This window comes from Larus michahellis, chromosome 1 (genome assembly GCF_964199755.1).
Source record: "Larus michahellis chromosome 1, bLarMic1.1, whole genome shotgun sequence".
Lineage (NCBI taxonomy): Eukaryota > Metazoa > Chordata > Aves > Charadriiformes > Laridae > Larus > Larus michahellis.
In genome coordinates this window covers 175,973,750-175,986,451 of record NC_133896.1, presented here as the reverse complement: position 1 = coordinate 175,986,451, position 12,702 = coordinate 175,973,750, and the positions used below count along the sequence as shown (strand labels likewise).

Below are 12,702 nucleotides of genomic sequence, written 5' to 3'. Positions count from 1 at the left end.
TGACTGCGAGAAAAACTGCAAAGAAAGAAATGTTGGTATAATGGATTTATTACTTTTCTCAAAGACACTAAGCAATATGTTTTCCCTGAAATTTTCAGATACTGATTTCCTTAGCTCAATACAACGTTTTCATGAAGCGTACGCTTACTTTAACAGGGCTTCTGTTTAAAAACATGCCAATAAATTGTTCAAAATAGAGGTCAAAATATTACCTGTATAGTAACTGCGGGATCTGCCCTGCATTAACATCTGTACCATTATTTGATTTCTTGGAACTTTTAAACTGAAATACAACACTGAAAGAGAAATAACCCAATTATTATTAAAGTAGTATTAGATCTCTTCTTTTGCCTTAAAAAAAACAGACAAAAAAATATACCCATCATCTGTAGTAATAGAGGCCTGTCCATGAGATCCACAATCACTGCTAGGTCCTGACACTCTCGCCCAGGCTACGTACCACCAGCCAGCTTGTAGAAGTACTGGTTCATCAAACATCATCGCGTACTTCTCTCTGAGAGAAATAAATTTTGGAAAAGATGTATGTGGATTAGTTTTTAGATTATTCTTTAACGAATTACACCCTGCTTACAAAAGAAAATGGAAAATTAATGGAATTAAGTTATTAATCAAGGATCTATTTATATTCAAAATTTAAAAATATTTCACTGAAAAATACAGTAGTAATTAAAAAAAGAAATCTAATTCAGAAGGACCTACAAATGCTTAAGTCTAGCTTGATCTTGCATTTTGAAACAATTAGATACCAAATGCCAAACAGAGTAAGAAGAGATTAAATCAAATTAACACACACAAACCCAATTATATTTAATACTGCAAGTAAAATATTAATTATAAGGTACTGATTATATTTTTTTAATTAAATGTTAGAAAATTTTTGTAAGTGGCAAGAGTTTACAAATAAATTCTTAGGAATTATACATGACTGTTTAAGAAAGTAATAGAATATATATTTAGAGGTATTGTCACATTAGAATTAAACCCAAAAGAATTAGTCATGGATTATTTGAATGTTAAATTATTTCATAACAGGGAATGAAAAAGCAGCTAAAACATGGTTAACCACATCCATATGCACAAAATCTTTCAAGCAATAACTTCTTGTATTCTGATGAGCTGAAGCACAATAACCCTTCTTTCGGTTATGATAATTTCATATTGCAGTAAGTTTAACGATGAGTTGTTTAATACAAATACCCATTTGCGCTAGACTGCATCCTTTTGATAGAAGTATTCAAAAGAGCTGATGCAACATTTTGTCTTGTCTTCTCATCACAGGAATATGGGATTTGACTTTGATTTATACAAGAGCAAGCATTGAGATGACGATTCTTTTAAATTGGCTTGGTGAGGTATTTGGTGTTTTACTACTTTACTCAACTTTGTTTGAGTGTAAGTTTTACATCACTTGCTACTAACTTCTAATGATGCAGATCACCTCTGTTGATATTTAAAGTGATTTTAAAATGAGTAAGAAAAAAGTAAAAATAAAGATCAAGAAGTAGGTAAGGAAAACATCTTACCTAGCAGCACAGTCATATGCTAAGACATCTGTTTCAGCAAGAAGGTCTCCATCAGTCTCATGGTCTCCCCCATCTGGACCCAATTCAAACAACTGGTGGAGTACGAAAAAAGGTAAAATTACATCTTAGCTGCTAAAAACCTAATAATACCACTTTTTCATGTCTGACATTCTGGAAACTGCCTACTACTATTCTTTCTCCTTCCCGAAAGTAATTGCTAGTTACTATCACTGACAGGTAAATTCCCATATGGAAGTCAGGATTTTGTTATATCATTAACTGTTAAAAAAATAGCAATCGATACTGATCTCCCAGCCTTAAGACCAGATACATTTTAAAGTGGAGAAATGCCCTAAATCTTGCGGGCAAGTCAAATGCAGAGCATCCAAAAAAGGCAAAGCTTGGGTGAAAGTGCAGGCTTTCTGTCACAGATTGAAACGCGCTGAAGATATACTTAACTTCTCCGGAAAGGGACAGTTTGAATGTTCAGCAGAGCTAGTCAATAGTGTCATAAACAGTTGGTGACTAGGACAAAAGATGATACCTTTCTCAAAAGAAATTGGGTTTCTTACTCATTCAAAAATAATTTCTACAGCTTGATGAGTTTGAAAGCGGACCACAATACATGTCTATGATTGCTCTTGCAAATATCTAGTTAATACACAGTTTATCAGTGGTAGGACTAGTGAATCTTATCTTGGCTATCATCTAATCCTAGACAACCAGAAACAAATTGAAAAAATAATACTAGAGTACTTTCATATGGTTACTGCCTTTAATATTTAAACATTAGTCATGCTTTTTTTTTTTTTGTTAAGTTTCTTGGCTTTCCTTAATCATTTGCAATTCTCAGTCATTGTGTTAAACTGGAATAAAGTACAACTACTTATTTTTGGATCTCCTGTTGTCTTATACAAATGTTACTGCTAAGAATCTGCCATACATCTCCCTAAAACAAACCTTAATACCTAGTAATCTGAAAATAGTAGAAGAAAACTCAATAACCCACTAAATGACAAGTAACAACAATAAAATATTCTCAATATACACAGCGAATATAAATCTCAGACAGATATTATATCCTTCCTTTACAATCTCTTTTGGGGAGTTTCCAAAATCCTTATTAAATGCAGGAACAGAAGCTACTTATCAGAAATCAGAGCTCTTTTATCACGCTGTGTGTTTATGTGAGCTTTTTTTATGCAAAGCCAGGTTTGTATATTTATTTTCTCCAGCTCTAATCATCCTTACATTTGGCACAAAGCAGAGTTAAGTACGCTTGTTGCCATTCACACTCAGTTGAAGAATCCCAGCTGAGAAGCTGTCCAGAAAGCAGTTTGAGTAAGAAGTGGTAGGGACAGTGGGAAGGACAGAAGGACAGTGGGAAGTGGTACTCAGCTGGTACCAAAGGAATTCTAGCTACTGATAAGCACTCTTTTTCTGTTTTTGAGAAACAGTACTGACATAGGATGTGATTCTAACTTGAAGCCCACGACACCAATTTTCTGCAGGTGGACCTCTGAGCTTTGTGTAAATAGATCACAGAGCCATTTGACCCATTACCACATCTGTTCAGGACACCTGTAAGATGGCATAGCATTTAGTGAAGGTAAGAATGGGCCAATTCTTGACAATAGTAATAGTAATAAGAATAGTAATTCTCAGATCTCTACTTCACCCACCTTACCTGCATGAGGTTCATTACTTCCCACTGAGAAGCCGCCTTCTAGTTCTACTACTAATGCTTTTAATATACAGTAAACTACTCAAGAACTAAAATTAATCATGGTTTTAGGTGGCATTTCTAAAGTTCTGATTTTGAGACATAATATTGTTTAAAACAAAACCAAAAAACTTACCTTTATTTTAGCAGTGTATTCACCCCTTCCTCCAAAAAGACCAAGACCACCTAACAAAATATCCGTATCAGCACAGAAACGGATAGCTTCTACTGAGTGGGCTGAATAACCCCAGCCTCCTCCATGACCTGCAGAAAAAAACCCCAACAAGTACAGTTCATCTATCTTAGCCTTTCATTCTGCAAGCCTGATTGGCTTGTGCTATAAAATTTTACTGTGTACGTACTTTCAAATCTGTTAACAACACTATAGTCTTCTTTAGAATAAACTTTCATTACTGCTTGAGTCTCCTCTTCTGTATTTGCTACACCCATTTTTAAGTCCTGCATAGCAGCCAAAGTATCAAGACAACCTAAAAGAAAGCAAAATCAAAAAGAACTCAAAATTTCTTACTGTTGATTATAATCAGTGAAATGGAAATGAATACTAGTTAACAAGATCAAAGCAACCTAATTGTTTTGTCCCTAAACCACACATATGCTACCAAATAACATTATGGTTTTGATTAGGTCTGGAGTCACTGCTGTAGAACATCAAGGTTTGCTACCGAAGATCGATTTCATTTAATTTATTCATTTTCAGAATGACCAACAAACGTGATTAAATCTACCTGGCAACTTTTCCAATGGTAAATAAATTGCCAGCAACACTTTTCTTTTTTCCTTTTTACATTTCACATATTACCAAAAAAGAGTTGAAGTAGCAACCAGATTATGGGCAGATTTGAAAGCCTTCAAAAAAAGGCATTTTGTTTCATATACGTGGGTACCTAACGTGCCTTACTTTGACTCAGACACAAAAAAGTACTGTTCAAGTTAAAATTTATCACATCTCTAATACACAATGAAGGGAGCAGGACAATGAGCTGACCACTCATCACAATCAGTGAGCAAGCGAGCCAAAAGAACTTCCAAAGCTGTGCTTTGAAGCACTGGGTAGGTTGCATATGGCTAGTTTATACGTAAACACAGTGGGATTATTTTTTGTTTTGGTAGACTTTTTAGACTCCAAAAGAAAGCCATATTACTCTTAGTGTCCCATTATACAAAACTGCAAAGAGTTAAATTCTTATTTTAGATATTGCATTTACCCTAAAATAAAAACAGCTTACTTAAGAGCACTTTTTTCCCTGTCTTTTGGAGACTCCAGGTTAACTTAACAGTACTACCTTTATTCTGCAGACTGTCCAAAAAGATCATCTAGAAAGATCTTGTATTTTATTATGCTGACCTCCAGTAGCAGGTTCCATCAGAACCCTAAAATCCTCTAGCATCATTAAGATGGCAGAAGATAACTATTTTGATTAAAATTAATGCATGTCAGCCAGATGATAAGTGTTAAGAGCAATGGTGAAAGATTACAAACTAAAATTTTAACTCAAAAAAGTCAGAAAGCTGTTAGATTACAATTCATTTATACATTAAGTAATGTTTCTTTATTTCGTCTAAACTTCTGACTCATCAACTATAAATGTATACCTAGAATGTGCAAAGCTGCATGAGATCTGGTGGTTAGAGCTTTGGAACCTGTTGGCAGAGCAAGTTCCGGACTCAAAATACTACACCGGGATTGCATGTCTGGAGCTGAGGGAAGTCTGGAATCGGCAACTACGGCATTGTAACTCCACAGTTCCCTAGCATTTGGTCGAAACCTAGAGCAAGAATAAACAGTAAAAAAAACACCTTTCACCTACTAAAAAACCACAAAAATCTCACTGATAATTAAATTTTATAAGCTATTTTATATAAATTGTAGATCTGCTAGTACAAACTCTTAAAATTGAACATAATTACACCAAACACATATAAACTTCACATGCTAGCAAATGGAAAGACACAAAAACATTCTTACTGTACTTCAAGTCAAACAGTCATATTATGGGTTTACAAATTTCAGAAAATGTTGGACACTTTTCAAGGATAATAAATATTAAAATGGTATAATCTATTAAGAAGCATGAAGTAACTAGCAAAGTACTAGATATAACGGCAGATGTGCTCAGAAATGACAAAGATGCCAAGTGAAAGTAAAAGGGTTACTCACCTTCAAATAAGAATAAAAAGATCTTGAGAAATCCAACATATTTTGTTTGGGCTTTTTTAAATGGATAACATCACCTTATGAGTTTTTAAGGGATTATAGAAAAGGGCAGCATAAACAAGGGAATACAAAGACTTTTCACACTACAGATTAACATGGAGAAAAAGAAAATGAAAAAAATGAAGTCTTTGATATAACTATGTAAAAGGAAGAAACAGTTAGAAGGCATAGGCCTATGGGAGTGTTCTGAATAAGCACAAAAGGAACTTTCACTATTCTAAAAATCCAAAGGGGGCTAAGATGGCCTAACTAACAGAGAAAGAAAGTTTTAACTAAAAATATTGTAGGACACAATTACGTATTCAGGATTTCAACGAATCAGGAATGTGCAAGTTTATACACACACACAACATTAGTTTAACTGCTTGAATTTCACTGCTACCTGAAAAAGTCACAAAGCTGTGAAGAAAATCTTTAAAATCTATGTAATCGGGAACGCTGTCTCTCTGTACAGATGAACTCCCCCCTTCATTTAAACGGGCATGAATAAAAATACACAGGAATAATAATTAATATACCAAATATTTCACTACTAATAGGCATATTCTTTAACATGTCTCTCCTTTAGACTGTTTCAGTATTTTCAATTAAACAAGAATGGGATATAACAGAAATAAATTTGCACAGACTCTAAGAATCTATTCTTCAGTTAAGTATTTAAGCTCTAGATTTAGTTCTACAGTCCCCAAAATTTTGCAAGACAATAAAACACCTCAACCCATGTTTACCCATAATAATATGTTCAACATGTGACTTTGAACTTCCTCAAGCTGAATAACCATTTTAGTGTGCTACATCAAGTTGAGTGTCATCACCTTTTTGAAACTTGCTGCTTTCCCATGGCCATTGATAACTGCATTTTTCATAAATCGAGTCTTTCAGTATGTTTAATCATGCTGGTAATATCATGACTGAGAGCTTTAAGGGATGTAGGTACTACTCTTCCTTGTTTCAAATCTCAGCACGATTTAAGTAAGAAGTGGTACCTAGCTAATGAGATTCAAACAATCCTGGGGATGTGCATAAAGCAGAAGTACAGCCATCCAAGGAACTTCAGATGTCATAAAGGAACATGCTTAACATTGAAGCATGCATGTTTGCTAAGAGGCTATTAAGTTCTTGAATCTCAATTTTGGATGAAGACATCCAAAGTAGGATGCAAGCAATCTATGGACACAATGATCTTTTAGCAATATGATCTTACATGACACTGTCTTTCCAAGGTGAATGCAGGACTAGCTGGTTCCCTGCTTTATTCTAACTGTAAGTGATTATTCTTGTTTTGCCTGAGTCTTCAAACAGTTTAAACATCATCCATCACTTGCATTCAGATGACAGTTCAAATTTCTCTCCCAAATCATTATAGAAGAATTGGATGTTGTGATTCTGTTTTGGAACAAGGGCTTATGATCTACACCTGCTCAAAGACTCCACTGAAAGCAACCACCCCAAAGGCTGTGAAATAAGTACAACTGTAATTTGAATGTCTATGCCACCTAAATAAGTATCTTTATTTTGACCTCCCAAAATGTCAGAACTGAGAATACTATTTGTCCACCCCTTCTCCTATTTAAGTCTTAACCACTAATACCTGAGAGAAGGATGATGGTTGTGGAAGCTGGGTAAGGCAAGAAAATTATTCATTGAAATGTTAAGTAGATGGAGGAAAGCAAATGAAGAATAAAAGCAGTAAATAAATAGTATAGGTTAGAGTCCCCTGAATGTCATGAGACTGGAATGAGAATGATACAAAAATGAAAAGGAATCAAAAAAGTCTGGGCAAGAGAAGATGTTTGTTTTGGGTTTACCTGAAAAGATCATGAAATAGATGAAAAAAGTTCCAAGGAAGACTAAACATTGTTTTTCATTTACTAAGGAAATGAGCATAATCAAATCTCCAGCCTCCCAAAATATTTTGAACAGGATTTCCATACTATGACCTTAATAGCTATAATCCACACTTGCCTCCAAATAACATCATAGACAGGATCCAGACACACACCAGAACCTTGTAGGTCTTCCTGCTCAGAATCATTGAATGTTTTGCAACTGCCATCTACTTTGTTTATCAGAAGACACTTAAAAGGAGGAGGTTCTGATATTGAAGCTGGTACCAAACCTAGATCAGAGAGCAAAAAGAGCAGAAAACCATGAAGACTCCACTCATTACATGGCATTTTGCATGCATGAAGCATTAATGTAGTAGGGAAGAACAGATATACTGCTAGAGCGAAAAATAAACCATAGTTTTAAGTGCAAGAACAGTTTAGACTTTTACATTCCCTTTTTGGATAAAATTAACTTCTAAAGGAGCTAGGATCACCATGTGCAGTATAACTAGAAAGTAAAAATATTTTAATTTCCTCTATTCACATTTTTGACTTGTTGCTCCTCTATTGTTTGCATGACTGAAGCTATTTTTTCTCCAATACTTCTATAAGCACGTGAAATATTATAGAAGAGGTCTTGCCTATTATATGCCTGCTTGCAAATATCTCTGATGTAGCAAGCACATGAGAATTAATGAGAGCTTCATCGATCCGGAGAAAAGTCTGGTCTCCACTCGCTCCAATCCATGTTGCTTTGCGTCCATATTTAGAGCCTATATTAGGCATAGGTGCTGGTTTTGCATTCCAGTAGGGCATATCCAGAATTGGTCTACCAAGCTGACCTTTCTATAAAGAGAAAGCAAGAGTTACTAAATAACAGTAAGTCTCAAAGACGAACAAGTTCAGTAGTTTCAATATACAAAATCAGTAATCTGGAAGAGAGAGCTTGCCGCAAAATTACCTTCAAAAAGCAATGGCTACTTTAAGTGAAGCGTTACACATTTAAATACAAGGAACAAGTTATTGACAGACATTCTCCTCCCTATTCAGTTGGGTTTTTGAATGAACTTTTAATTTTTAAATGCAACTCCAACTGTCCATGATGGATAATCCATCTTATAAAATAACACAGTTTTAAACCACCACCTTCATTAAAATACAAAAACCACCAAGAATTCCTGGCATCACGCTTTTCTAACCACAGCAATATCAGAAGGACACATTTTTAAACATAACAGACCCAAAAGACATGCAGAAGTCACTAGTAGTTCTATAAGAGCAAGTATAAGCAGTTTTGAAAGGTATTTGAACAATACATTAACTACTAGCTTATTCCCATAAGTAAATGTTATTACTTCCTTACTGAGAAACTTCCAAATGTGAAAACCTGGCCATCCATCAAGAGAATAGCTGTATGGTTGCTCCCAGCAGTAACTTGTGTACTAGGACCTGGTAATGCTTGCACCAAGGTGGGACATCCCCTATATCAAAATAAATTAATTTTGTATCAATGCACGCTTACGCAACAGTTAACACGTACATCAGTATTATAAGGATTTCAATCACTGTGAAATGCATTCACTATATTCACGTGCTATATGGAATCTGAGTCAAGCAACATCTTACATATTAAATGAATAGAGGCTTGAAAGACTGTACCAGATAGTGAAGTTTATGCCCTCTTGTTACAGGGAACTAGATGAACTAACCTCTCTTCAGTTAAACTCATAAATTAGCGTAGAATAAAAATGGTTAATTTAATAGATAATTGTAAGATTACATTAACGTTACTGCAGTTACACTAATAAATACATGCATGTATATACATATGGATACAAAATACATTGCAATGAACTATAGTAGTAAAAAAAAATAAATGCTGAGGACACTGGTAAAGCACTTAAAAAACCTGTTTGCATTATGAAGCAATCAAAGCCTTATGTGGTTGGTACCCTAGTACAATTACCAGAAGCAACATTGATATGGCCCTCCTGAGGTCACCGTCTACGGAATTATAAAAGCGAAGGTCTACCCACCTCCATGAACCTTCTAATGGAGAATAAGGCATTAAAAAACTGCTCTCCATCAAACTCACAGACTCAAGAAAGAACAAACCTCTCCAAACTGTTTCCCAGAAAGATCTTAAAGAATCTAATCCATGTGCCTCCCAAATACGAACAGGTATAAGAAAATAAATTTCCCACTCCAGTAAAAATGAAGGGGAAAGAAACCTAATAGGGTGATCAAGAAGCAAAGAAAGAAAACTTGAAGTGATAACTTAGAATAAAAATAGCAGAAAAGACAAAAAGAAAGAAGTACGAGATACTAAAACTAAAATTTTTATCTCGATCCCAAAGTGAACAGGAGCCTACATGAACTGTATCAGACTTTGAATCCCATAATGAATGTCTACCTAGACTTAAAATTTATTGTGAACTTAGAAAGACTGTGAATTAGAAGAACAAGATATTCCCAAATAACTCTATGTTGTGGAACTCTGACCCCAGAGAACAGCAGCACTATTTAAACTTATTTTAAACACGCACTTTCAAAAGTAGGTTAGGCTAAAATCAGAACAGGTTGTCTTATGCTGGAATAAAAAAAAAAAAAAGTGTCAGCCCACAGTTTCCTAGCGATGGTTTAGCAACTGATGTGCAAAAAGTTGGATTATCTGCATGTTCTGATTTTGGCTGAATTGGAGGTAAAACAGAAGTCGAGAAAGTAGGAGAAAGGGGAGGCATCGTGTGTTCAGTAGGGAAAGGGTAGATAAGAAGATATGAACATATGGAAATGTGGAACAGAGGAATGCAGCATGAAGATAGGTTGATGACCTGAAGGAGGGGAAACACAGGTAATACAGAAAGAAATTGCTCCTTCGTGGTGAATGTGGCTTCCAGTGGGTGATTCTAGTAGAGATGGAGAAACTGAAGGGCAGCATAAAATTTGGTAGAGGATACACAACATTTATGAATTTAGAATATTTTGTTGGTCTATAGGCACATGGGTTTGGACATCGGTAACATTATACACAGACGTACAGAGCAAAGTTTAGCAGCAGCCATGATGAAACATTTTAAAAACAGAAGAAACATTACATTTCCCTCTCATTAACTTTAAGGAAGCTAAAAAGGCACGGAAGCAGAAACAAAAACATAGTTAAGAACTAATCCAAAAGCACTGCTGTTAAAGGGAAATACTTTTATTAATTTTTTTTTCTCTCCCTCAAAATTATGATAGCTGAAGGCACAGAATTACCAATCCTTGTAAAAAAAAAAAAAAGAGTGAATGTTTCACCTCTCTGATCCATAAAAGCAAAGCTATTATCACCAAAATTATTTATCTTTCTGTTTTCCCAACTGACTCTATCAGTAATGTTATTTGAATGCTGTGTATGATATTCCCTTGGCAGCAGCAGAGCAAAATTGGACAAGCAAGTGATGTAGAGCTATGTAATATGTTATTCTCTTAAATAGCTCTTTTATTAAGATCACCCAGCTTTTGGAGTGGCAACTACAGTGTATCAACTAAAGAACTCAACAGGAAAAAATCTTAAGACACTTAATGACATCAAAAAACAAAGTAAAATTACAGAAAAATAGTTTTCACTTCATAAAAGGAGGAGAGATTTGGAAAAATAAGCCAATTCAACTGATGTAAATGGAATTTAAAACTTGTGATACTATTCAGTATTTCCCAATCACTCTGAAACTCAACACAGAAAAGCTCATCACAGACACTTAAGAGTCTGAAAAACTCTTCAGACAAAGTTTTGATAACCAGGGTTTCTCCATTTGAATGGGAGAAAGCAAGTAGTATTCTTCTGGGATGCAGCTGAAGAACACATTGGTGTCAAACTCGCAGATTCTTTGGCTTCTGGACATGACACAGGTACAGGCACTTGACACAGGTCAATCACAAAAGACCAACCTCAAATATACGGAAAGTAACCTGAGATCACTTGGGAAAATGTAAGACTGCTGAATGAAAAGCGGCAGATATATACGCATCAGCTAATTCATGATCCTGCAGAAGGTCCAAATGTATTTTGTCTGTCCACGCCGAAACCCTCTTCCATCCTGAAGGGTAAAGCATTTCTGTAAGCAGATGTGGTCTCTGAAAACGCCTCCTGCATTAAGTGTTCGGACGATCGCTGTCCATGGTACCTATCCAGCCAACCTCTCGCTGCCAGGTCCCGTGAGATGTCACTCGGGGCAGCTGTCCGTGGTGCTGTACATTCAGGTTCACCATGGGCTGGTACTGTGCCGTGGGTAAAAGGAAACCAGGAGTAACTTCTGCAACTTCTGCCTCCAATGGCAGGCAGAGTGGGACAGTACGGAGTTAAAAAGAAAACGGAGATTTTTAGATTTTAGAGGTAACTGGAAGTTTGTTGAAAAGATGTAAATAAGACCTGCACTGCACCGCTGAAGTAAAATAATCAGACAATACACCTAGAAACACGATCCTATCAAACACACATCATGGAACAAGTTAGGTTTTTTTTTCTAAATATATTAATAGGATATAAACTCTATGCTTTGTCTTCAAATAGAAGATAGCTGACTGTCCACGGAATGTCTGCTCCGTTTTCTTCCATGTTATTGTTGAACCTTTGGAAGCAGAAATCACATCAGGATTGTCTTACGTCAGTTGTTCCATTTCTGGTGCTTGACTGCCAGATCAATGTGCTTGATAACACAGAGCTGAAGTCAACAGTTTGTATAAGAAATGCAGGTAAATTTTGAACAATAACAGAAAGATCTTGGAGTTGTAAGTCCCAGCTTGTTGAGAGAAGCATCAGCAACAAACAGGCCTTTGCTTACCTGAATACAAAACATGCTGTTTTTCACCAAGCCTAGATACAGCAAAGCATTTCTTGCTTCCATTGAGTTTATATCCACTAGCATCTAATTTGAGGAGAATGTAAGCAGAGACTGACAAATCCTTCATGCAGTGAATAGCTCATTAACATCTGCCACTGTGGATTTCACAACAGAAAGCCTATGCAGACTAGGTTAATGGCTCCAGCATACTGATATGAAAAAATGGCCTCCCAGGAACCAGATCACTTGCATTTTTAAGTGGTCCATCTGTGAATGGCTGAAGTCTTTGCTGGAGGAAAAAAAAATCACATTGCCTTGTGCATATTGCTTGTTCCTCCACACCATTTCAGTTCTATTAGCGATTTATTGAGAATCACATCATCCTGTTCATTTGCTGTTTTGTTTGCTTGTGTGCATAAAAAACATAGTCTGAAGTCCTTCTAGAGTATGTAATATGCCTCATTCCTACTGAAGTAGAAGGAAGAATTTTTGGTGTTTACTACAGTCTGTAAGGGAGTACAGAATCCCCTTAATTAAGGAGAAAGACATG

The 12,702-nt window shown here is 35.7% G+C and overlaps 1 protein-coding gene across 32 annotated transcripts in view; it reads right to left on the bottom strand.

Annotated features, from left to right (window-relative positions):
• The window catches only part of MYCBP2 (MYC binding protein 2), a 200,234-nt gene that overhangs the window by 104,691 nt on the left and 82,841 nt on the right, over positions 1-12,702 (bottom strand). For all 32 annotated transcript variants that reach the window (XM_074563476.1, XM_074563495.1, XM_074563530.1 and 29 more), the window contains 9 exons: positions 8,696-8,813; positions 7,974-8,178; positions 7,469-7,622; positions 4,882-5,054; positions 3,630-3,755; positions 3,404-3,531; positions 1,545-1,636; positions 380-514; positions 213-296 (listed from right to left, as the gene is read on the bottom strand). In XM_074563476.1, the coding sequence (XP_074419577.1) occupies positions 213-296; positions 380-514; positions 1,545-1,636; positions 3,404-3,531; positions 3,630-3,755; positions 4,882-5,054; positions 7,469-7,622; positions 7,974-8,178; positions 8,696-8,813 (1,215 nt within the window). The remainder of the gene's footprint in view (positions 1-212; positions 297-379; positions 515-1,544; positions 1,637-3,403; positions 3,532-3,629; positions 3,756-4,881; positions 5,055-7,468; positions 7,623-7,973; positions 8,179-8,695; positions 8,814-12,702) is intronic.